At 44.2% G+C, this 25,471-nt stretch overlaps 2 protein-coding genes across 7 annotated transcripts in view; both read left to right on the forward strand.

Moving 5' to 3' along the window:
- The window catches only part of TAF15 (TATA-box binding protein associated factor 15), a 31,486-nt gene extending 21,248 nt beyond the window's left edge, over positions 1–10,238 (forward strand). Inside the window, exons 8-16 of one of the 4 annotated variants that reach the window (XM_073315076.2) lie at positions 2,211–2,245; positions 2,809–2,841; positions 4,592–4,701; positions 5,503–5,632; positions 7,455–7,559; positions 8,995–9,079; positions 9,171–9,259; positions 9,365–9,467; positions 9,838–10,238. In XM_073315076.2, the coding sequence (XP_073171177.1) occupies positions 2,211–2,245; positions 2,809–2,841; positions 4,592–4,701; positions 5,503–5,632; positions 7,455–7,559; positions 8,995–9,079; positions 9,171–9,259; positions 9,365–9,467; positions 9,838–9,877 (730 nt within the window). In that variant the 3' untranslated portion in view covers positions 9,878–10,238. The remainder of the gene's footprint in view (positions 1–2,210; positions 2,246–2,808; positions 2,842–4,591; positions 4,702–5,502; positions 5,633–7,454; positions 7,560–8,994; positions 9,080–9,170; positions 9,260–9,364; positions 9,468–9,837) is intronic. The other 3 variants (XM_073315077.2, XM_073315078.2, XM_073315079.2) reach the window with 3 other exon arrangements.
- Positions 10,239–20,952: 10,714 nt separating this feature from the next.
- The window catches only part of MMP28 (matrix metallopeptidase 28), a 43,465-nt gene continuing 38,946 nt past the window's right edge, over positions 20,953–25,471 (forward strand). For 2 of the 3 annotated variants that reach the window (XM_073315565.2, XM_073315568.2), the window contains exon 1: positions 20,953–21,076. In XM_073315565.2, the coding sequence (XP_073171666.1) occupies positions 20,978–21,076 (99 nt within the window). In that variant the 5' untranslated portion in view covers positions 20,953–20,977. Of the gene's footprint in view, positions 21,077–21,318; positions 22,116–25,471 lie in introns of those variants that run through there. The other variant, XM_073315567.2, reaches the window with a different exon arrangement.

The following is a 25,471-nucleotide window of genomic DNA, read 5'->3' on the forward strand; positions in this document are numbered from 1 at the left end:
GTGCCCCAAAGCTGCAGACTTAACTGAAAGCAACTTAAGAAGTGTTCCTGTCTTTAACACTCAGATCTCAACTCTCAATGGGGTCCAAACCCCAAATAAATCCGTTTTACCCTGTATAAAGCTTATACAGGGTAAACTCATAAATTGTTTGCCCTCTATAACACTGATAGAGAGAGATCCACAGCTGTCGTTCCCCCGCAGCCCCCTGGCCCAGTATTAATACATACTCTGGGTTAACTAATAAGTAAAAAGTGATTTTATTAAATATAGAAAGTAGGATTTAAATGGTTACAAGTAGTAACAGACAGAACGAAGTGAATTACCAAGCAAAATAAAATAGAACACGCAAATCTATGTCTAAGAAAACTGAATACAGATAAAAACCTCAGCCTTAGAGGAATTCCAGTAAACTTCCTTTTACAGACTAGTCTCCTTCTAGTCTGGGTCCAGCAATCTCTCACACTCCCTTTAGTTACTGTCTTTGTTCCAGTTTCTTCCAGGTATCCTTGGGGGTGGAGAGGTTATCTCTTTAGCCAGATGAAGACCAAAATGGAGGGGTCTCCCACGGGCTTAAATAGACTTTCTCTCTCTCTTCTACACCTGTGTAGAATCCAGCTACAAAATGGAGTTTTGGTGTCACATGGGCAAGTCACATGTACACGTATGACTGAGTTTCTTATCAGCCAAGCCACCTTCCTGGGAAAGCTCAGATGTGGATTGGCATTTTCAAGTTCATTGTTGGCTTAAGTGGTTCTTGATTGGGCATTTAACTTGCACATTCCTTTCTCAAGAAGCTGACCAAATGCTCTACTAAGGCTACTTAGAAATCAGGCAAGTATACAGCCAATATTCATAACTTCAAGTACAAAAATGATACATGCATACAAATAGGAGGAATGTATTCAGTAGATCATAACCTTTAGGGATGTTACATGGCATATGTAGCATAAAACATATTCCAGTTATGTCATATATACATTCATAAGCATATTTCCATTAAGCCTTATGGGGTGCAACGTCACAAGCCTATTTTACTAATGTCCCTTGTTTTGAGCTCTTGTCCCACACCTGGACTTTGACAAGTTGAGAGATTGGAGTTAATTAGGAGTCCCTCCAGATTTTAATCATAAACAAACTACTGCAGTGGCTGGTGCATTAGCTGTGGGGCAGAACCTCCAAGGGTTAGGCAAGGAGTGCTAGTTGAGGATTTTTACTTGCACTCTCTTTATCTTAGTTACTCTGCATAAGAGTTCCCACAATGAGAAATGAACTTTCCAGTTTACTGCTGGTAACTGCTGTGGAAAACCTGCGCTCCCACACAAGCCGGCAGTCTTGTAAACTTGGAAAGGCTTGGCTGTTAACTTTAAAAATGCTGCTGATCTTTTTCTAAAGGCCTTGAATATTGAGTGTTTTAATCCTTGCACCTGGATTTAGTTGTTAATGTTAAATGTGGGAAATATCAATACCATGAACCACACATTAAATAGCATAAGTGTGGGAGATATCAGGCTTTTACTTCCATTAAATTTGGAATGGGACTTCAAAACAACTAAACTCCCCTCATTCCCTGGCAATCTGTGTGTGTAAACTATTAACTTGGTCTACATTTTGTGCCACAGGTTTCAGAATGAATTAATTAAAAGTTCACGACCTCTGCTATTGAAGCTCATTCTCATACACACACTTTATCATTAATGTCAAATGCTAGCAGTACATTGTTGTACAGATTCCCAGATCCTCACACATCCTACTTCACAGTGTGCTTAGTAATACTAATTTATCCAAATTTACTTGAATGCATAAGAATAGAGATTAATTAATTTCAGTTCACAAGTGGTAATTAACTATCCATGCAGCTGCTAGATTGGAATAAAGCCCACTAATTTTTATAAAAAGTATGCCTCTGTTTTAAATCCCAGTTTTAAATAGCATTCGTTTGGCTTGTGAGCTGGAAAAGGGTTTTTTAATTAGTGTATACACCCACCTTTGTTTCAGCAATTCTTTTGGAGATTAGTTTCTGGGATTCGTACCCTAGGAGATTAGCTATCTGAAAGAATAATCTTTGAACACAAATAAATAGTGTGCAAAACATAGAGGTGATGCTTTAGCCAATAGACAATAACTTTTGATCAGATAAGTGTAGATTGAGCCTTAGGCTCAGCACGTAGAGACTTGAGGAAGAAATCATTTCTTCAATTTTTCCTCTGCAGTGGTGGTGACCGTGGTGGCTTCAAAAATTTTGGTGGTAAGTGCCAAGTATCCAAAATGTTTCAGTGGAAATTCTGTATAAATCTAAAAGCCACCAATATCTTATTACTATCCAGTAGAAGCATTCTAGCGTTTCTGTTTTTCTGGGGCTGGTGTGTTTGTGTGCTTTAAAAGTCAATCTTTTAACAATAAACTGGATTTCTACTCTGTCAAATTGCATGAAAGAAATTGTGGAGATTTACAACCTTCACCGGATTTTGGGTTTTTTGTTACAAATGCTGCTTTGAAAGGTACTAGTGACAAAATAATTGTGGTAAACTGCTTGGTCGTCTGACAACCAGCATTTGCAAGATAAACACCAGCATAATGCTAATGTGGCAGATGCCATATACTGCAAGCTAAAGAACGTGTTAACATTCTGCAGATGCCTGCTATTGAACATTTTAATCTAAATATTCTCCAGATCTCTGGTTAGTGACATAGATTTTAGATACATTGCATATGTAGCTTGAATATCTTCTTATCTTATTTAACAAGCTTTTTTAAAAGGCTGTTCTTGCTAAAGTAGCCTTTCTTTCATTTTTTTTACCCATTCTACAGGTCAAAGGGATTATGGACAGAAATCAGATGCTGGTAAGAAAACAAGCATTGTGTGGATTGCAGCTCTTCATCCTTCATAGCATTTGTAACATATGCCAGCACTTTGGAGAATCTTGACCAATTAGAGAACTGATCTGAAAACAACAAGATGACTTTCAATAAAGACAAGTGCAAAGTACTACACTTAGGAAGGAAAAATCAAATGTGCGCGTACAAAATGGGGAATAACTGGCTACGGGGTAGTATTGCTAAAAGGGATCTGGGGGTGATAGTGGAACACAAGTTGAACATGAGTTATCAATGTGATGCAGTTGTGAAAAATGCTAATATCATTGTGGAGTATATTAACAGGCGTGCCGAATGTAAGACATGAGGTAATTGTCTCCCTTTATTTGGCACTCATGAGGCTTCAGCTGGAGAACTGTGTCCAGTTCTGGGTGACACTTTAGGAAAGATATGGACAAATAGGGAATAGTCAGAGGAGAGCAATAAAAAGTTTAGGAAATCTGACCTATGAAGAAAGCAGGTCCCCCCAGTTTTTTTAACCTAAGTCTTCAAGTATGTTAAGGGACGTTATAAAGAGGATGGTAATCACTTGTTGCTCATGTTCACTGAATGTAGGACAAGAAGTAATGGGCTTAATTTGCAGCAAGGAACATTTTGGTTAGATATTAGGAAAAACTTTTTAACTGTTAGGGTAATTAGGCTTTAGAATGGGCTTCCGAGGGAGGTTGTGGAATCTTCCTCATTGGAGGTTTTTAAGAACAGGTTGGACAAACACCTGTCAGGATGATATAGGTTTACTTGGTCCTGCCTCAGTGCAGGGGGGTTGGACCTGTTGAGTTTTCTAGGTCCCTTGCAACCTTGCATTTCTATGATTTGATGTACTTCAAAATGCATGCCTGGAAAGAGGTGGGGTGGCTGGGATTTTTGTGTGATTCAGATGTAGTTTAACCAGGTGGGCTTTCTTCTGAGATAGATCAGCTCTGTTAAATACTGGTGCATGTCACTATACAAGCGTATTCTTTTAATGTTTAACGCATTGCTCAGCAAGTAAAAGTCAAGTTTTGTCTAGTGAATTCTGGATCGACTTGAGTCAAGTAACTGATGATGATCTTGTTTTCCTTGAAGATGCTGAATATAGATAATTTTCTGATTTAGATTATTTTGGCAACATTCTTTTAATTTTTATACTTGTTTCACCATAGTCCTTCACTAAAACTTGAAGGACTTTTCAAAAGCTGAATTACTCTTTACAATTGCTATTCACTTTTTGCACTCTGTCTTGGATATGAAAGTAGACTAATCTGTTTCACACTTATTTTTGGTTTCATTTTTCTGATTCTTTTATGCTGATACAGTGCTTTTGTGTCTTCCGTGGTATTTCAGTTAAATTTTATAGGTCTCTTTTTTATTTAAAATCTATGCATTTGGGGCCTACTCTACTTGAATGTCCTAGGTGCAGAGAAAAGTTGTCAGATAGTCAATGTAATCATTCTGTGACGTACTGTAGCATCCTAAGGCTATCTTTCTGTACTTCTGAAGCTGTTGGTGTTAGCGCTAACAGAACGACCTCAGACTTCTCTCCCTTCGTTAATATGAGAGCTCCCAATCCGCCAGGTATCCAAGGAAATGTTGCAGGACCACAGATATGAGTCTAAAATGATGCAGGTTTTCTCTGACCTCAGATGAAGTAACATTTTTAACGGCTGCAGCATGTAACATCTGCTTCTGGCTAATCCGTACAAAAGCATTTGGTAAAAAAACTTACTTTTTTTAATAGATACAGAATCTGACAACTCTGATAACAACACCATCTTTGTGCAAGGACTTGGAGAAGGTGTTTCGACAGATCAAGTGGCTGATTATTTCAAGCAAATAGGTATTATAAAGGTGTGTGTGGTGACAGATCATTCGGAAACCTGTTTCAGAGTAGCAGCCGTGTTAGTCTGTATTCACAAAAAGAAAAGGAGGACTTGTGGCACCTTAGAGACTAACCAATTTATTTGAGCATAAGCTTTCGTGAGCTACAGCATCCGATGAAGTGAGCTGTAGCTCACGAAAGCTTATGCTCAAATAAATTGGTTAGTCTCTAAGGTGCCACAAGTACTCCTTTTCTTATTAGGAAACCTGTAGATCGAATATGTTGGAAGTGTCTTGAATAGCAGCATGTTTCCTCCCTTTTATTTCCCAGAAATTGTAGATCTTTCTTTTATCCTACTGGGTCGCAGATGACAGTTTACAGAAAAAGAAATTGCTGGTCCTACCAACTTACTAGCACAGATGTCAGCTGCCGTTTCTCTTTTCTATTCCTAATTCTCTAATCAATTCCCTTACCACATGTCCCTATCAGTAGAAAATCTCAAATGCTCCAACAAGTAATTATGCTCCATGACCCACTCACTCAGGGCTTTTCTTCCTATCCCCAGAAATCCAAATCAGAGCTCTCATTCACTGTACTTGACCTCAACTAATGTCCAAACAAGGCCTGGGGCCACTTCATTTTAAGGTTCATGCTGTGAGCTGGAGGGCAGTCAGTATTCTTCCATCAACCACTTTGTTTCTGTAAGCTAGCCCCCAGGAATCTCCTCTGTGAACACTAATTAATTATAACAGCTCTTACTGTTAACTGGCTCAAGCAGTTTTCTCCATTAACTGAATGTTGAGGAAATACACCTTTTTTTCCCCCCCCAGACTAACAAAAAGACTGGCAAGCTTATGATAAATCTATATACAGATAAGGATACAGGCAAACCAAAGGGAGAAGCAACAGTATCTTTTGATGACCCTCCTTCTGCTAAAGCAGCCATTGACTGGTTTGATGGTAAGATTGCCTGTTCTTCCTTTTGTGCGTGAAACTTAGCAATCAGTAGAGACTGCATATTAATGTTCACATGTGGACTGCATGCCACTCTTTAAATTCATTTCAAGCAGACTCCTGTTTTTTCTCTGATGTACTAGTTGCGACGAAAACCATTATTTATGGGGCTGCATGTCAGTTGTCCCTGTATCCAGTTTAGCTAATGTGAGGGTGGGTTTTTCTGATGTGATTCAAGACCATGCATCTTCATGTGCAGCCCATGAAACTAGAATATCGCAGTAAGCAGGAGAATAAAAACTGATGTGTGGTGTGGGAGGTATCATGGTTTTGGTGGCAGTGCCTAGAAACCCCAGACAAGGTTAAGAGCTCATTGTGGTAGACACTCTACAAACACAGTGAAAGAAGTCTTGTGCACTAAAGAACTGACAAAGAGCAGGAGGGGAAGCAGAGGCACAGAACAGTGATCTGCCCAAAGCAAGACAGCCTGGAAGATGGAAATGGAACCCAGGTCTCCAGGCTTCCAGTTTTGTTGCCCTGTCCATTAGACCACACTGCCTCCAAAAGTACTTCAAACCAAATTAAATTGAGCCCTATCATGATTCTTTTTGTAACATCTTCCCTTCATTTATGCTCCTATTTTTCCTTCATGTGGATGCTTTCTTTAACATTTATCTGTGAGAACATAAACTTGGGCACTGCAGTAACCAATGTATATAGCTAGTTTGAGCATACAGCGTATGGTGCTAGCTTATTATTCCTTAAACGCTTTATAATGGGTGTTAATTGCATCTTACAATTAAAACCATATATTAGCAAAACAAGTCCTTCAAAATAAGATTTTGAAAAACAATATTTTGCCCCATAGCTAGAAATTATCGCATAGCCAGTTGAAAGCTTGATCGGAAGCTTTGGGCTGTGCCCTGAAGTTCTGAAAACTGTCTGTAATGGAGAGGGGGAGCAGGTTCCAAAAACATGCTTCTGTCAGTCTTGAAGAGTTCCACTGCAGAAAAAAGGACAGTTATACTGCTTTATCGTAACAACAAGTTTAAACAATATTAGTCCCCATTCTAATGGCTTTGTGTTTTCACTGACACTTGGCATACATAGACCTAAGCATCAAAGAGTGAGGGATGTGCTTAGGCTTGGAGTTCATGTAATGGTAAGCAAAAAGAAATTGACTAGCAAATTGTTTTTAATGCCTTATTTTTTGCTACTGTGTTTCAAATTGATTGATCTTAAGGACATTACTATGGTTGCTGTATGATGCACCCTAACAGTAATAGGCCCCATAGTGTCCTGTGATAAAACTTTAACTTTTTATAATACATGCTGGTTGCAACCTTACAATAAACACGTGCCTGTCTTTTTCCCACGTGGGGATATATTGGTTCCATACTATATATTGATATGGAAACTTGCTGTCTGATTGGCAGGATCAAGATTCTTACATATTTAAACTGCCCTGTAATAAGCTATACTGATGTCAAGCATAGCAGGGAAATGTGTTACGTGTTTGCATCATGTGACCTTAATTTAAATTGCAACTTGTAGATCATACTTTGATTTAAATACGCATCTCTTTGTGATAGCATATTATATCAAGAACAGATGTAAATACAAATCTGTATCTCCTTACTGTTTGCCATCTGTGCGTTGATGTGATACGATGCTACAACTCATATTTTCAAAAGCATTTTGATTTACCGGGATGTTTTTTCTCATACTGCTGGTGTTGAATTTAACAATGCAAGTTACGGTCCCTTTGGATCTTGCTGTTCATTATTGAGCTCCTGTGAGTTGTTCCTCTTTCTCTGTCCCCCTTTAGGAAAGGAATTCCATGGCAACGTTATCAAAGTTTCGTTTGCAACCAGGAGGCCTGAATTTCTGAGAGGAGGTGGAGCAGGTGGTGGTGGCAGCGGACGTCGAGGTGGTAGTAAAACTGAGAGGGTCTTTCCTTGTGCATGTTAAATGCTTTAGCTTGTGATCTCTCTTTTTTTTTTTTTTAAATTATTATTAAGAGGACTAACCTTATGGCAGTAATTTGTTAAATAATGAAGTGTGGGCTCTGGGAAGGCATGGTGGAAGAGATTTCTGGCACTTAGGGGGTTAGTAGGGATGGCACCAGCATGTGGGAGTTCAGGAAAACTGAAGTCTGTAGTCCACTCTTCTGGACTGGACTATAACTAGTTCTATATGTTCCCAATGCGGAGATGCTCTCTGGTTCAGTGCTCATTCTGGCTTATAAAGAAATGGTGAAGTAGCAACTTCAAGGCTGGGCGTGTATAATTACACAACACTGCGTTCTCAGCGATTGTTTTAGGATGCATTGTCTGGGATTTGCAAAGGGAGTGCAGGGAGTTGGGCACCCAACTCCTGCTCAAAGTTAATGGAAGATGGGTGCCCAACTCCCATAGCCCTCTTTGAAAATCCCAGACCCTTCGCATAGTACAGCCTTATCAAATGAGTCTGCTGGATATTGATCTTACTACACTTCCTTTAACATGAGGGTTTTACACATTGTGACTCTTGTGAACAAACACTAGTTTTTAGGCCAAGAATTTTAGGTGGCTGATAAACAGATCATTTTTAAGAACTCCATTTTGTGTAAAAGGTCAGGACTCTGATGCCAAAAGCAAGGACAGAATCCTGATGCGTGTATTGGAATAACCCTGGTGTACATGGTCAGGGAGAGCATATATTTAGTTTATTCTGTGACTTGATCTGTTCATGTGTGGTTGGAGTTGGATGTGTATTAGAATTTCAATGAAACTTCAGTAATGCGTGTGACAGAGTTCAAGCTGATTAATTATAAATCTATCAGCTGGTAAAGTACTTGTAGTGCTGAAAAGGGAAGAAGTAGAAAATACATGGAGTGGACTTTCCTGGCCACCAGGTGCTGCTCCTGCACAATATTTCCCCTTCTGCGTGAGCTGAAATAAGCACATTCATACTTGAAGCTCTATAGCTGCCCAAATACATACACTGGGGGAGACTTGAGTCCTACAGTTCAGAGGTTTGACAGATGTTTAAACTCTAATAGAGCGTTTGCAGTACCTTTAAATATTAAATGTTTTCTCTTTTGGCTAATTACATTTTAGCATTTCATAAGAAATTCTAAAGTGCTCAGTTTGTAAATTACACTTTGTTGTTATTTACAGGCTGTCATCCATTTCCAGAGTTCCTAATTCACTGAAACTATAATCTTAGAAGGTGGCTGATTAAATCAACTATCTCTTATTGCTCTACCAAGAAACTGAGTCTGTCACTTGGGGCCTGAAGTCAGTGATAGTCTGCAAATAAATGTCTCGTGTGTAGATTACAGGAGCACTTCCCCTGCTTTATTCTAATTATAATTCTATCCACAGGTTCACGAGGTGGATTTGGAAGAGGTGGAGGCTTCCAGGGTAGAAGTGGGGATCCCAAAAATGGTGATTGGATTTGTCCTAACCCGTAAGTGTTGTTTTAGTTTGGTAGCAGTGTTTCATGTATGTACATTCAGTTGTTGAGAAAACTCCGTCTGAGGAATCTTTGTCTCTTTCAGGAGCTGTGGTAATATGAACTTTGCTCGCAGGAATTCCTGCAATCAGTGCAATGAGCCCAGACCGGAAGATTCACGTCCATCAGGAGGAGGTGTGTAAGAGATCAGCACAAGTGTAATGAGTTGCTTCTGACGGTTTTAGTTACATTTGTGGCCTTTTAACAACATGGTTTTGATCTTGCATTTCTCCCTTGCAGACTTTCGTGGGAGAGGTGGTTTTGGAGGTGAAAGAGGATACAGAGGGCGCGGTAGCAGAGGGGGTGACCGAGGTGGTGGCTATGGTGGTAAAATGGGAGGAAGGTAAGCATTATCTTTGCTACTTTGTCAGTACGTGTGGGATGTAGATTTTAGGAGTGTGGGCTTTTCTTTGACTAATAGAACATGTGATTGGCTGGAACAGTCCGGGGGGAGTCATGGATCATGAAGTAACAGTATTAAGCACATGTATTTTTCGTAGTATAACTGTGTGTTCATAATGTAGATTCCTTTTGCTAAAGGACATACAAACACAGGTCACTAATAATAATTTCTGCTAGGCAGATGTCAGCTATCAGCAGTTGGCAATGCGCACAGTAGAAGGGGAGGGTAAAGAAGGAATTTGCACAAGTTGGTGTGGGGAAGGATGGAGTTTTACTGTGACTCACTAGACTCTCAGATTTTTTTCTTTCAGAAATGACTTCAGAAATGACCAGCGCAACAGGCCATATTAGAGACCCTTGTGAATGTTCTTTTTGTCTCTTTGATGCAGTCAGTAGTGAAATTGCCGGAGTTTTGCCTGCTGCTTTACCCATGGCCGCTTTTGGATGGCGAATGACATGAAATTGGATTTTTATTTTGGTGGGAGGGACTGGGGAAGTTTTTTTTGTTTTTTTTGTTTTTTTTTTATTTTTTTATTTTTTTTAGCAAGTCCACTGAAATTTCATCTTTAATTTCCAACATTCTCCTGTTTTCTCCCCCTGAGCTCTTCAGCCGGCTATAAGAAGGAACAGAATGAACTGTAAAATATTGCCAATATCGAAAGTGTTTTGTAATACAACAATAAAAGCTGATTGTTTTATTTGTGAAATCTTACATTGTTTTTCCAATTACTTCATAACTTTAAGCCCCATCCTTTCTCTCCACATTCCCCGTCTTTTTGTGGTGCAACCTGTGTAACAAATAAGAGTCTTGCTTACAAATGACATTACGCTTTATGTTCCTAGCTCCATGAAGTGCTCTTAGAACCTCTTTGGTTTAGTCCAAAGGTGGGCAAATTTTTTGGCCCAAGGGACACATCTGGATATGGAAATTGTATGGCAGGCCATGAATGCTCACGAAATTGGGGGTTGGGGTGCGGAAGGGGGTGAGGGCTCTGGCTGGGGGTGTGGGCTCTGGGGTGGGGCCAGAAATGAGGAGTTCAAGGTGTAGGAGAGGGTTCCAGGCTGGGGCAGGGGATTGGGGTGAGGGAGGTGAGGGCTCTGGGGTGGGGCTAGGGATGAGGGACTGGGGGTACAGGAGGGTGCTCTGGACTGGGACCGAAGGGTTTGGCCGGTTGGAGGGGGATCAGGGATGGGGCAGGGGGTTGGGGTGCAGGAGGGGGTCAGGGGTGCAGGCTCCAGGTACTTACTTACTTGGCACTTACCTCAATCAGCTCCCAGAAGCAGCAGCATGTCTCCCGTCTGGCTCCTAGGCAGAGGCGCGGCCAGGCAGCTCTGCTTTGCCCTATCCTCAGGTGCTGCCCCTGCAGCTCCCGTTGGCCGTGGTTCCTGGCCAGTGGGAGCTGTGGGGGCGGTGTGTGGAGCCCCTTGGCTGCTCCTACACATAGGAGCCGGAGTGGGGACATGCCACTGCTTCTGGGAGCCACGCGGAGTGGGGCAAGCCCCCAACCCTGCTCCCCGGCTGTAGCTCGAGGGCCAGATTAAAACATCTGGAGGGCCGGATGCGGCCCCCGGGCCGTAGTTTGCCCTCCCCTGGTTTAGTCCTGGAGAAGCTACTTGCCATCCATGTCTTTGGCCCCAGAGCTAGCAGCGTAGCTCAGTGGCAGATCCACAACTCCCCTACTTTGCACTTTCCTTCCCTCCTTGCTGAGCAGAAGCTCAAGTCAGCCCTCACCTGGGAGCGTCTGCTACTCTTCGGAATTCACTGCGGTCCCTCTGGGAAACCGTAAGGTGCCAGTGTGTCCCCATGCTGTTTGGGACTTGATCAAACTAAGGGAATGTTAAGTCAAAAGCTGGGACAGGATGGCTCAAAAGAGAAGTAAATAGCTACGTACCGCTTCACCTCTGAGTCACTGCTGTTGAAACCAATGCGGTGGTGAACAAAAGTAAAGAGGCAGATATTCCATAGCCTCTTTAAGGATGAGTTGGGCTCTCAGCCCACCTAGTAGAGGGGTAACCCAGATAATTCAAGCCACAGCGGGCACTCAGCAGGGAAGCCATCGTTTGAAGGAGCAAGGGAGAAAGCCTCCTAAAGGTGGTCCCTCCAAATCAAGGCTGCAGCGGATTGGTGGGTTGCTGAGAGAGTCTTGCACTGCTGCTTTGTGAATAACATGCCTGATCTTTAGTGCTCATCTTACACCAGCATTACATCCAGCATCCTAAAGTAAAGGTAGGACAGCTGATAGTCTAAGGCCTCCTGCAGGGCAAAATATTATCATTTGTGGGCTATGAGGGCCAGTTTTGATCCTAATAACTGGATGGGTGGCTGATCCGTGTCTGTAGTCAGTTTGCCTTGTTCAATTCTGCATGGACTTGGGAAAAACAACAAAAGGCTTTTAGTTAGTTTAGTAAACGCTGACATATGGCATGGTGCACATTCTGTGTTTGTAATCTTAGGATAACCTCCCAGTAACAGTAGAATATTGACAGGATCAGCTTCCTCGTCTTGTAGATCAATTGGGTATGATGCAGTTTTGCTGTGTGAGGATCTTTGAGGCATCATCTCAAAAACAGACCTCTTGTCAATTCTGCATGGGTACTAAAGATACCATGACTCTTAGATCTAACCGATGCCTTTCAGTGTCCGTTTTTAGAGCAGAATGGTTGCTGGACATTTTCTATGTCCCCAAGGGATGTGTCCCCGAGCCTCTGTTTGCCAGAAGGTAGGAATGGGTGACAGGGGATGGATCACTTGATGATGACCTGTTCTGTTCATTCCCTCTGGGGCACCTGGCACTGGCCACTGCCAGAAGAGAGGCTTCAGAGTAGCAGCTGTGTTGGTCTGTATCCGCAAAAAGAACAGGAGGACTTGTGGCACCTTCGAGACTAACAAATGTATTAGAGCATAAGTTTTCGTGGGCTACAGCCCACTTGATCGGATGCATGGAATGGAACATATATATTGTGGAGGGGGAGGTAACGTAAAACTAAATGAGCGCTTCCCATTTTCACCCCTTTAGGTGTTACGTATTTCCCCTGAACCACATCAAGACTGGAGCCGGTGAGCACCAATCTGCTTTGGTGTTTCTGTGCAGGCGGCGTTGCCATGTTAGTCAAACAGACGTTTGCTCTATGGCTTCTTGTAGATTGTAGATGTACTTTTTTGGTTTAGGCCTTAAGTATGCAACACCATTCAGCTAGGCAGTCTGTATTGTAAATTCCTATGCTCATGTGATTGCAATCTTGTTGCAGCATAACCGCCCCCCCCCTTAAAAAAAAAATACCCTGAACAAACTGAGGTTTCCTAGTTTGTAAATTGCCTTGGCTTTGACTGGCGAGGGCCAGTCCAAAATACACAGGCAGAGTTGTTTATTACCCACAGAGCTCCATAGCTGTGCACTGTGATTTTGCCTTCCTGATAGATGGAATCCTGGTCGCAGAGAGCTTACCATCTCAAGCCCTCGGGCTCTATGTGGATGCATGGATCCACGTGCACAATTCTCCATGCAGGATTGGGGCCTCAAATGAACACGAGCCGAGGCTGATGAGCAGCTGGATTAGTGGGAGGACAACATAATTATAAAGTCACGCGGAAGGTGAGTTCACATATCTAGAGTTTAGCGAGAAGTTTGTCACGTCAAATAAAACCCCCCTTCGGTATAGAATGGCTTGAATCAAGTCAAATACGCCACTAGCAAGAATAAAACTTAAATCTTCCCCTTCTCCCCACCGCACATGCTCACCTGGCTAGGCAGTGCTGTTTGCCCCTTGGGCTAGTTTAGGGGCAAGCAGCACACCTGGCCAAGGGGAGCAATGGGGAGGAAAATAGAATATCAGGGCTGACGGAGAAGATGGAGGAAGATTGATCTCTGCACCAGCACCTCCTCACTCAGGTAGAAAGTGCTGCCTTGGAAGAGCCAAAGCAAGGACAGTGAATTGCAGGAAGTGGCACAAAGGGCCTTGGTCACTTATCTAAGCAGGGGAAACTGAACAGGGTGTTAGTTCTTTGGGCATAAAAACGCTTCCAAATTGCATGAGTGTATCTTAATAACCACCCTCCCCCGCACCACCTTTTGAGATTTAAAACCACTGCTACCTGCCTTTTTCATTTCAAATCAGGTGCAGTCTCAATAGCTCCCACTGAGACCTAAGCGCTTTCCCTTAGTTAAGAGCATCTGTGCTTTCAAATGGCCTGATGCTGTGTATGCAGGATGATGAATCTTAATGCTGCCTTGGGTGCCTGAAGTCCATCTGTCTTACTAAGCAGGTAAATGACCAATTAAACTGGCCAGGCCAACCACTGGAGCTTTATTCTTCCCACTGTTGCAATGAAAACTTCATGTCGCTTGGGTTGGGTTTAGCATTGCTGGCTGCACCACTAATTTTGCTACCAATGTTTTGCACCTTTCTCATGAAATGAATGACACTTTTTGCTGAATGCTGTGTCTTGTGGGAAACTTGCTGGCCAGCCAGGGAAGGGTAGCATTAGCCCTAATGACAGATCCACTCTCTTAGCTGGTCTTGCTTAGATACAGCATTAAAGACAGTGGCGTGTTTGTTTTTTATTGTGGTGTTTTTGGGTCTTGTAACCAGTGCAAAAGCCCAGATGAAAGTTTAAGTATGACAGCACTCCTACCAGGTCCATCAGTGGATACTGGATGAAGATCAGTGGAACAAGATTTAATGAGGCAGGAATTGGCATCTGGTTTTTGAGCTAAAAGGAAAATGAATAGCTGGGAGCTGCCCAGGAGCTGTGTCCAGACTTGTGCTTTCCAGACAAGGTAAGGACAGCTGCTAACTCTTTGCCTTCCAATTAAGCAGGTTACTGCTCTTTGACCCTATAGTGTCTTGCACTTAGGCTAGAAAACTGCCTGCATTTACTCCCAGAATTACGGCGCAGTTGCAAATCTAAATCAGTGCAACTCCTAAAGGGTTCAGCGGAGGGTTTCTGGTTTTATATGGACTTATGTAAATAAAGATAGGATGCTTTTATAATACCCTGCCTTCCTGTAGCAATTTTCATCAGTAGACTTCACAGCAACTTTACAAAGGAGATTAGTATATTATCACCATTTTACAGCTGAGGAAACTGATGTACTGAGAGGAGACCTGACTTGGCCGAAGTGACCCAACAAGTGACTAGCTGAGCCAGGAATAGAGTACAGGTCTCCTGAGTTCTAGTTGGCTGTGCTGTCCGTTAGGCCAGCCTGCTATAAGATGGAAAGCTTTCTGTCCTGACAAGTTTATAATTAATGCAGCCAAAAGGAGAAACAGGCCAACAGCTCCTGTACAGATCATGTAGGGAAAGACTGGCGGAATAAATGGGTTTGAGGGCTGTGGGGTAAGGATTAATTCTTCCCCCTTCACTCCCCCGATCCCTACATGTACAGCACCTAACACAAGAGATGTAAAGACTTCGCCATTTTTAAAAAGGCCAGCGGGGGTGTTGTTTCGGAAGGTCTTGTTATGAAACAGTGACAAATTATTTATAAAAATGCATCTGGCACTTGCCAGGAGGAATAACAAGTTTATAAAATAACTACATACCACAGAGAGATGCCAGCACAGAAAGCGGGGATGCAGTAATTCCAGAATTTGTAATGCCACAAAAATAGCTAAGAATTCAACACAAGGCCAAGCAATTTCAGTGCTGTCTCCCGCTGGTAATAGCTTATCTAAAGTGATCACTCTCCTTACAATGTGTATGATAATCAAGTTGGGCCATTTCCAGCTATGGCCCAACTTGATTATCATACACATTGTAAGGAGAGTGATCACTTTAGATAAGCTATTACCAGTGGGAGAGTGGGGTGGGAGGAGGTATTGTTTCATGGTCTCTGTGTATATAATGTCTTCTGCAGTTTCCGCTTTATGCATCCGATGAAGTGAGCTGTAGCTCACGAAAGCTCATGCTCAAATAAATTGGTTAGTCTCTAAGGTGCCACAAGTCCTCCTTTTCTTTTTGACTTCAGTGTAGCTAGGATTGCATCCAGTAGAAACACCAAGATTAGCCCAGACACAGGTATCTATTATGTTTCCACCAGTAGGCGGCACCTGCTCCTGCCCCAATTTTGGTTGCCCTCAGTTTCGTTATACAAGCTTGGCAGCAACACAGCAGTCCAAATTCACTCTCGGGTGCGAGCAGGCTTTTTTTTAAAAAAAAACCCAACTCCTCAATTTTTAGTTCTGACACCCTTCTGTAATTCAAACGAGGCCCTGATCCCGCATAACTGCAGGCCCGCCGAAAAGTTCCTTTGGCTCCAAGGAAGTGAGACTCAGCGCGTAAAGTGAAGCATGCGTATAAACCCTTGCAGGATCAGGGGCCTAAGCTTGCGATGTGTTTTACTTATTTTTACGCACGCATAACTCAAATAGCTTTAATTTAAAAATAGTCTTCTGGGAACTGTGTGGTTCAGGAGATGGAAGATACACACTGTCTTTCCCACTCAGCTCAATGGGTCAACTCAAGCCATGTCAGTGCTAACCCAAGGTTACACTGGGTAAGGGTAAGGCCCCTCGTTTTTGGGTTACCAATTTTTACCTTGGGTTTTACCTTTTTACCTTTGGGTTGTACTGATTTCCCCCTGAATTTTGGCCACTCAAGTACATGGAAAATACTGATCACGTTAAGGAAATCCAATCCATTACATTAGGTAGGTGTGCTTATGTTAATAAATTAGTCTAAGTACAAATGCAAGGTTGTCTGTTAAAGTAAGGTACGGTAGTGGAAGATACGCACCTGTGCAGGTGGGTACTTGAGTCATAAAAACAGAAGTGCAGTAACTCCCTGGAGCCGGCTATCCGCTGTGGAAGGAGAGATGGGGGCTCAGTAACCTGGTCAGGTTGCTGAACTGAAGTGGGCCCAGAAATGGAAGAGTTGGAGGAGGTAGCATGAGGAGATGACTCCCTTTCTGCTTCTGGGCCCACTTGTCTCTCTTTGTTGTTTTTCTTCTGGCCTCCCATCCCCCAGTGTTAATCCTGATATTTACCCAGAGAACTATGCAGTTAATTTTGTCCTGTTTTTTAAAAAAAATTATAATAAACACTGATAAATTCCTGGGAAATTTTAACCAAAATAAAGCCTGAAAATGACCTCCTGAGCTCCCTTACAACCCTGATATTCTATGAACACCTTCCACTTGATTTTTTTTTTAATTGCATTAAAATTGCCTTGAACCTTTCCTATTGCTAAACAGCTGTTAACCATTCTGTTGGTGGATGGGAGAAAGGCCAGCTTTGAAAAGCGGCTGCTATGTAGGAGCTCCTTTTCATCAAGATTTTTCTTATGTGCATGAGACCAATGGGAAAACGTTATCACAATGCAACGGGAAGTTACATATCTAATCCCTGCGCATCAATTCCATCTGCCAGAAGGCCCGGCAAAGAGTAATTCTTGTTGTCATTTTGTTATCAAGATAACAAACAGAGGAGCCTGGAATGCTTGGCCGATAGTGATTCATAATGTTGGTTTATAAACTTTTCCTGAACTCACCTCCGCCGGAAACAGACGATGATTTATTTGCTGCTCGGCACTGCTACGCCATCACCCCCCGTATATTTTCATAAACCTTTACGGCTGCAGAGCTGCTGCTGTAGCGATGTATTTTACCCTCCATTACGTTTTTTAGGCTACAATTACAATACTCGAGGCTGCAGTTCAGGCTAAGCACTGGGATGCGAGCCACCTTAGAATCAGAGGTTCAAATTCTGGAAGTCTCATCACCTGCTGGGGGAGAAAAGGAGAATTTGAAGTCCCTGCAGTTACGATCTTCCAGAAACAAGGCCCTGTATGGATGTTCAAGAAGTTGTGGTGCTGTTGTACGGTGTCTGTGGCCAAACTTCCCCTCCCGGTGCTGCTCTATAGCGTGTTGGTTGCCTGGCTGCTGTTCTCCTCCCAAGAGGTGGCTGCATTTCCATGCTAGGTTAATTGATTCCTGGGTCTAGGTAATTTGCAATATTCTTTGGGATTTTGTGTGATGAAAACGGTTTAAAGCCTTGAACCTGAGTCTCTCTCAGTTTGGGGAAGAAGGAAAAGTGGCAGGGTTCAAATTCCTGGACGTAATTCCCACCCTACATTGCAGTTCTGAGTTTGATCCTGAACCTGAAAGGGTCTTTAGTTCAGGTCTAAGTTCAGCTGTGTCCAAATTCTTGAAAGAACTATTGCTCTCACAGGAGCAGCTGAACTCACGTTTCTGGTTTTAGGGGCCAAAATCTCTTGAGCAGCAGCTTTTCAGACCTGGGCTTTCTAGAATCCAGACTTGAGCCTGGGCCCTGACTCAGCCTTGAGCTCAAGGCCGGCTCCTTGACCCAGCTTCGGCATGGGTCAGACACCAGCCTCCTAAAAATCACAAAAAGAAAAGGAGTACTTGTGGCACCTTAGAGACTAACCAATTTGTGCCACAAGTCCTCCTTTTCTTTTTGCGAATACAGACTAACACGGCTGTTACTCTGAAACCTAAAAATCACAGAAAGGAAACTCAGGAAATGCAGTTAGAAGGTTCAAACATTTCTTGAGTCATTAGGGGGCCCTGGTTCAGGTGCTTTTCCAGACACCTCTGCGCAGCGGGGTAATGTGAGGATGGAGTTTCCTGCTTTGTTTGGACCTAAGCCAGTCACTTTCCCATAGTTGTATTCTCAAGTGAAACAGCAGATGGACAGTTACTTCCTCAAGCCATCTCACACACTGATGCGTGTGTAGGAGACTTTTTTTTTTTTTCTTCCTGCAAAAGGGACTGTTGCTTAGAAGTGCCCTGAGGAACATTCTGATCTTGTATCCGCTTGGCTGTGCCGGTAAACGGACACCAAATATTCCACTGAACCACCCCCTCCCGCATCTTGGCCCCGGTCTCTTATGATATCCCACCTCGCCCCTCCAGGCATTCAGGCTCATTGCCCTGATATCTGAGCATCTGCCCCAACTCCAGCCTTGCCACTCCCTTCGTTTCCTGTCTTTGGGCCGGCTATCGCTCAGCCTCCAATATCCTGCAGCACCAGGGTCTCCCCTCTCTCTTCCTTTAAATCACTTCTGTAGCCTGCAAGCTGGCAATCTGTATGACAGACAAACATCAGGCAAGGCGTGCTGGGAGAATCAGAGGCTGGCTATTGTTTTCAGTTGGGATGGGCGTTGATGTGGCCTATATAAACTGGTGCTACTTTGGCATCAATCGTAGGTGGCCCAACTCTGAGTCCTTCTCCTGAGACCGACTTATGGGCCTTGGAACCCCTTCAAACTGAGCTGGGCCTCCCTGTATTCTCCATCCAAATGAGTTTCTAGGAGCTGCAATTGTGCAGAAATCTTGGGAAGCGAGCCCACTGTCTGCAGGGCGGGACGGGGTACATGGGAGCAGGACAGGCTCAGCGGGAGTCAGCATGGGGAGGACTGGAAAAGGGGGGAAAAGAAAAAATTTGAGTGAGTTAGTTGCAATGAGCCTGTGGGTTCGTCTACACTGCAGCCGGGCACAGGGGGGCACAATGGGGTAACCGCCCCCAGGATGGACCTAGGGTTTCAAACAGGATTGGCCTCAGGGTGGTTAGCCCCTCTGGCTCCCTGTGCAGCTGTTACCACGCTGTGATTTTTAGCATGCTGGCTTAGTCAGACCTAACTCAGAGTATGTCTCTCCAAGGGGGGCGTGACACCCCCAGCTGCGGTGTAGACATACTCTGAGTTGCAAAAGACACACAAGAGTTAGACTTTTGATCAGGGCTTCTTAACCCCATGTCGCTGTTGTTCCCGGGTTACTAGTCCGTGGTGGATAAAAGTCGGAACAAAGGGCTGGGTAAAGTCTTGAAAGCAGGTTAGGAATTCCTTGAGATGAAGGATGGTCTCATGGGTAAGAGACTCAATGGACTGCATTCAACTTTCAGCTCTGACCTCCTTGGGCTGGTCATTAAAAAATAATAATTTCCTGGTGCCTCAGTTTCCCCATCTGTAAAAGGGGCTGATAAAACTTCCGCTTCCTCTTTATACTGTAAATGCATCAGGATTGTCTCCTGCTATACATGTGTACAGCACGTACTGCAAGGGGGTCTCAGCGTCAGAGACTTCAGCTGCTATAGAAATACACAAATAATAATGATGTAAGGCTGGAGCGTGGTGTGAATTCCGGTAGCTTGCTACTAGCTCTCTGCAGTGCCCCTAGGTCTGGAGGGGCCGGGATTGGGTCTGGTTTTATTTAACATCTTCATTAATGAGCTGGAAGGGGTTGGAGCCATGCCTAGCTTAAATGAACACAACTGCAGATGAGCCACGTGGGCCAGAGCAATACACCAAAATCTTGGTGCAAACTGCCCTGGAAAGGGGCTGCCTGGAGGGGGAGCGTCTGCCAGACTGTTCTGTTGAGGAAGTGGGGGGCAAGGTGAAATGGGCACAGTGTTGCTCCCCCACAAAGCTCGTGGCTGTCTGCAGAGCCAGGGCAGGGCCCTGTGCCACCAGAGGAGAGCTAGGCCATGTTTTTAGCCCAAAGCTTTTTGCAGATTCACCTACCCCACAGTGTGTTGTGAATTTGTGTCCATGGTGCCCAATTGTTTTCCGTGCCCCCCCCCCACCTTGAAAGAAAGAAAAGAAAACCGCTCAAGGGTTTGATTTTGCCATTCAAAATGTCTCTCTATTTCAAAATTTCCTTTAATTTTGTTAAAGGATCACGATTGAAAGTCACCACGCAACATTCCGGTTGATCTCAAACAAAATGTGTCAACCTTTTGATTCAAAAATATCCCTGCTTGGGTTTGACCTCAAACCATGTATAATATATATATATTTGTTTAAAATTTCAGAATTGCCAGGGACCCAAAACATCCCTTCTTGGCCCAGCTCTGTTCCGGGTCCATCCTGTCTCCTTTTATCCCCCCAGAGACCAGGCGGGCGGGGCAATATCTTGGACTGGGCCAACAAAGACAGGCTGGCCAGCTCACACCCAGCTCTTCTTCGGGTCTAGACTGGGAACCTGGGGGGAAAGGGGTTGGCAGAACTAACCAGCCGCTTGAGGACAAGTGCCCTGCAGAGGAGCTGGGTGCATCGGCCAGCAGGGGCCGGGCCGGGCCGGGCCCTGGCACCTTCCAGAGGTCGCCTCTCATCCCCTTCGGTTCATCCCAGCTCCGAGGAGCCCGGCGGGGCACCGGGGGGGCTGCCAGGACGGGGGAGTGGGGCCCCCAGAGCGGCGAGGCGGGTTTATGGGGCGCAGCGGCTGAAGCCGGGGGGAACTCGGCCAAAGTTTGGGGGCACAGACCCAGCAGAATCGTGGCCAGCGGAGAGTTTCCAGCTGGTCCCCGCAAGCTGCTGCCGGCGGATCTGCCGGAGCCCCGGGGCCGGGACCAGCCCCCAGCGGGGGCGGCGAGCCGAGCGCCCCGCCCAGGCAGCTCGCCTCGGCCGGGCGTGCCGAGCCCTGCCCCAGCTGGCGAGCCCGGCCGGGCTGCTCCCGGGGCCAGGCGCCAGAGCTGCCGGCGGAGCGCACGGGGATGGAGGCGGCGGCTGCCGCCCTGGCCGCCCTGGCCCTGGGGCTCCTGCTGCTGGCGGCGCCCGGCCCGGGGGCCAGCCTGGAGCGGGGGGCCGCCGAGGTGAGGGGCTGGGGCGAGGCGGGGGGAGCTGCCCAGCCCGGGGGGAACTCCGGGGTGCGCGGGGCAGGGCGCCCTGGGGAGGGGCAGAGGGATCCCGGGGGGCTCTGGGGGGGGCTGCGGGGATCCCGGGGGGCTCTGGGGGGCTGTGGGGATCCCGGGGGGCCCATGGGGAGATCCCGCTATCCCTCGCCCTAGAACAACACGGGGCTACGTGAGAGACCGACTGAAATCGGCTCTAAGGGAAATGGGGGGATTCCTTTATCTGGGTCATTTTGCCATTTTATTTGGGTTTCAGTTTATTTTTGTCTTTATGGCACTGAAGGGGGGTCTCCCCTCCTGTTCATTCTGGAGAATTTAGGTGTCAGATTTTGGCACAGAACAAAGGGAGCCTTTAGGGCTTTGAGGTTCCTCTCATGGGGGCTCTGATTCAGTGAAGATTTACACAGATGCATAATTTTCAAACCATGGGTAGAGTGCCATTGGGTTAACTGGGATTGCTCATGGTTATAAAAAATCAAGCACGTGCATAAAACCAGGCAGCAGCATGGTTTTAAAGTATAACCTACAAGATCTGGGAGAAGCTGTTTCCACCCCCCCCCCCCGTTCCCCCCAATTATTATCTGCATTCCCAACCCCAACTGCTCCAGAACCCTGAGCCCAGCTCTTAAAATTGTGAGACTGGCATAAAATCATGAGATTTACAAATAAATAAATAATTTTGGATTCTTTTTATTCCCCTCTGGGTTTTGAGCCTTAAGGTGTGTGTGTGTGTGTGTGTGACATTTTTAAGCACCTCCCCTCAGTCCTGAGGGTTAGAAAAACAGGAAGGATGGACCAGTGTTTAGGGCCTGGGACTTGGGAATCCTCTATTCAAATCCCTGCTCTGCCACTGACTTCCTGTGTGGCCTTGGGCATGTAGTTGCTCTCTGCCTCAGTTCCGCATCTGTAAAATGGGGATAATAGCACTGCGTCACGGCAGGTTGGAAGGATGAATATGTTCAAGTGTGACATGCTCAGATACTACAGTCCCGCAGGCCACGTAAGTACCGTCAACGTTTATTTTTGTTTTTACATGAAAGTGGAGATGAGCGCTTTGAGATCTGCTGATGAAATGTGTTATCTAAGAGCTAGGTGGTGGTGGTATCAATAATAATAATTATCCTGAATTAATCACATGACTCTAGAAGCTGAAGTTTTAAGAAAAAACATTGAATTTGGCGAGACTTGTCATTAAAACCACAGGAGTAGGTAACACTGGACTACATAAACTAGACGCACGAGTTTGTGTGCAAATTGCTAATTGTTTTATTCCCTGGCTTGGCCTTTGGTTTTCTTTGTGTTAGTGGTGACTGTGATGGCAATAAAAAATAAAGTTGAAAAGCTACATCTGAAATATCTGAATGTTGAACCATTATTATCCCCTCTATGCACATGGAGAAAAGGAGGGTGTGGATTCAGATTGGATTCGAATTTGGGAGAGTTGGCTCCCAGTCCCATGCTGAGGGCACTGGCCAACGTTTAGCTGATTCAGGGAAGCACTTTGCCAATTCTCCTTGCAGTCAGCGGGACTTTCTTAAAACAGTGGGGTGTGTGCTTCGGTCCCATTGGCATCAATTAAAGTTAAGCACATGCTTAAAGGTAAGCACGTGCGGAAGTGTTTTCCGGAATCTGGCTCTCTGTGTACAATGCATTAAATGACAAAATCCCTGTAGCTTGATGAAGGAAATACCATGAAGCCATTAGAAATAGGCAGAAAGATTGTTTAGAAAAGAAAGACAGAGAAAGGGTTGGAATACTTGTGGCACCTTAGAGACTAACCAATTTATTTGAGCATAAGCTTTCGTGAGCTACAGCTCACTTCATCGGATGCATAAAGGGTTGTTGGAGAAGTGAGAGAGAATGTAAGGCATAGCTGAAACCTCACTGAGGAATTTTTAATACCTCCTCCCCCCATATCACTGTGGTGTCTGGCTCCCATTTCTCTCCCCCTTCACATGCTCAGTCTTGAGCACAAACTGAATGCACTTCCCTAGGAGTATTTATATGTGCTGAGAAATCCACCAAAATATTCCTAAATCTGCCTTCACTTGGTATAGTAGCTCCTCCAACGTAGCCACTCAGTCTGTGTGTGTAAAATTGAGCTTGCCAGCACGGGCAGGAGTGGATTTTGTATTTTTGTTTGTTATCGAGTGCTGGGATTAGCCTGCTGTGTTGTGAGAGGTAGTGTGCATTCCCTCTCCCTTGTTGTATTGTGCGGCTTCAGCGGAATTGGTGCTGCCTTTAAAGGAACTAAACACGAGGGCTGTCCACTAATTGCAGTTAACGCCAGTGATTAACGCAAAACAAATTAACGAGATTTAAAAAATAAATAGCAGTTTTAATCGCACTGTTAAAGAGTAATAGAATACCAATTTAAATGTATTGTAAATGTTTCTGGATGTTTTTCTACCTTTTCAAATGTATTGATTTCAATTACAACACAGAATGTGAAGTGTACAGTGCCCACTTTATATAGGGTGACCAGATAGCAACTGTGGAAAAAACGGGATGGGGTGGGGGGCAATAGATGGCTATATAAGAAAAAGTCCCAAAAAAACAGGACTGTTCCTTTAAAAATGGGACATCTGGTCACCCTAACTTTATATTATTATTTTTTTATTACAAATATTTGCACGGTAAAAAAGATAATGATGCAAAGCCGTGTAAACCGACGCACCTTCATTTTCATCATCTGACTTAGATGCTGCCAACAGAAATTAACTCTCTTTTTTTTTAACAAGCATCATCAGCATGGAAGTGTGTCCTCTGGAATGGTGATTGAAGCATGAAGGGGCATGCAAATGTTTAGCATATCTGGCATGTAAATACCTTGCAATGCTGTCTACAATAGTGCCATGTGAATGCCTGTTCTCTTTTTCAGGTGAAATTGTAAATAAGAAGCAGGCAGCATTATCTCCCGTAAAAATGTAAAGAAACTTGTTTGTCTTAGTGATTGGCTGAACAAGTAGTAGGACTGAGTGGACTTGTAGGCTCTAAAGTTTTACATTGTTTTGTTTTTGAGCGCAGTTAGGTAAAAAACCAGTTACATTTGTCAGTTTCAGTTTCACTTTCACAATAAAGAGATTGCACTACAGTACTTGTATGAGGTGAACTGAAAAATATTATTTCAGTAGTTTATCTTTTTCACAGTGCAAATATTTGTCATCAATAAGAATAATATAAAGTGAACACAGCATACTTTGCATTCTGTGTTGTAATCAATTTATTTGAAAACGGAGGAAAAACATCCAAAATATTTATCATAAATTTAAATTGGTATTCTGCTATTGTTTAAAACTGTGATTAATCATGACTTTTTTTAATCTTACAATTAATTGTGATTTTTTTTTAAAAATTGTTTGGCAACCCTACCCAAAACCTCACTCTTGTGGGGCTAACCTCGCACTCCTACCACAGCAGGAAATAGGTGATGTTGGAGTGGCAGAAATCAAATATGTCCCACTTTAGTGAACTGTGGATCTATCACGTTGCCCACATCAGAGACTTTTCATCAGAGCAAGGCTGGGAAGGGTTAGGTTTTATCAGCACACGTCAATAAATGTCAATTTCAGCATATACACCCAAAGGGAGGGGGAAAATGCTTGGATGATATTTGAAATTTACAGATAGGCAAAGAAAGAAAAATGCTGCTTGAAAACTAAGACCTTCTGGGGAAAGCACTGGATTTGGATGCATTAGTTTACACTCCCAGCTTGGCCACCGACTGTCCTTGTGCAAATCACTTAGGCCTGCTCTCCGTTTAAAGATTAGATGGATTTAGCTCCACGCTCTGAGAAATTTCACACCCTGAGTCCTAATCCATGGGGAAAGACACAACTAGGTCGGTGGAAGAATTCTTCTGTAAATCTAGCTACCGCCTCGCAGTGGTGGAATAACGACCTCAACGGGAAAACCCCTTCTGTCGCTGTCGGAAACATCTACACCATGGCAGCCCAGCTGCAGCCCCGTAGCTGTCCAGACATGGGCTCTCTGGGCCAGGGACTATCTCTTGCCAAGTATCTACGCAGGGTCTCGCCCAGTGGGATGCTGGTCTGTAGGTGCTATTGTATTTCTGCTAAGAGTGACACCCCCACAAACTTTCCTTGTGAAAGATTTAAATTAAACTGTTTTTAAAAATTCTGCTGCTGGAATAATTCCTTCAATTTGGCTCCAGTATATTTCCCCCCTTAACAGGAGGAAAAGCAGCACTGGGGTGGAGGGAGAGGTCATGAGTCGATTTCCTGTAAGGAATAACCGTCATCATTTTATTGATCCTGTAATCTAAGGAGGAATAAAAGGCTCATTAGATCATAGCTGCTAACAATGGCTAGTGATCACACCAAGGTGTCAAAGTTC

The sequence above is a fragment of the Lepidochelys kempii genome, chromosome 17 (assembly GCF_965140285.1).
Source record: "Lepidochelys kempii isolate rLepKem1 chromosome 17, rLepKem1.hap1, whole genome shotgun sequence".
Taxonomy (NCBI): Eukaryota; Metazoa; Chordata; order Testudines; family Cheloniidae; genus Lepidochelys; species Lepidochelys kempii.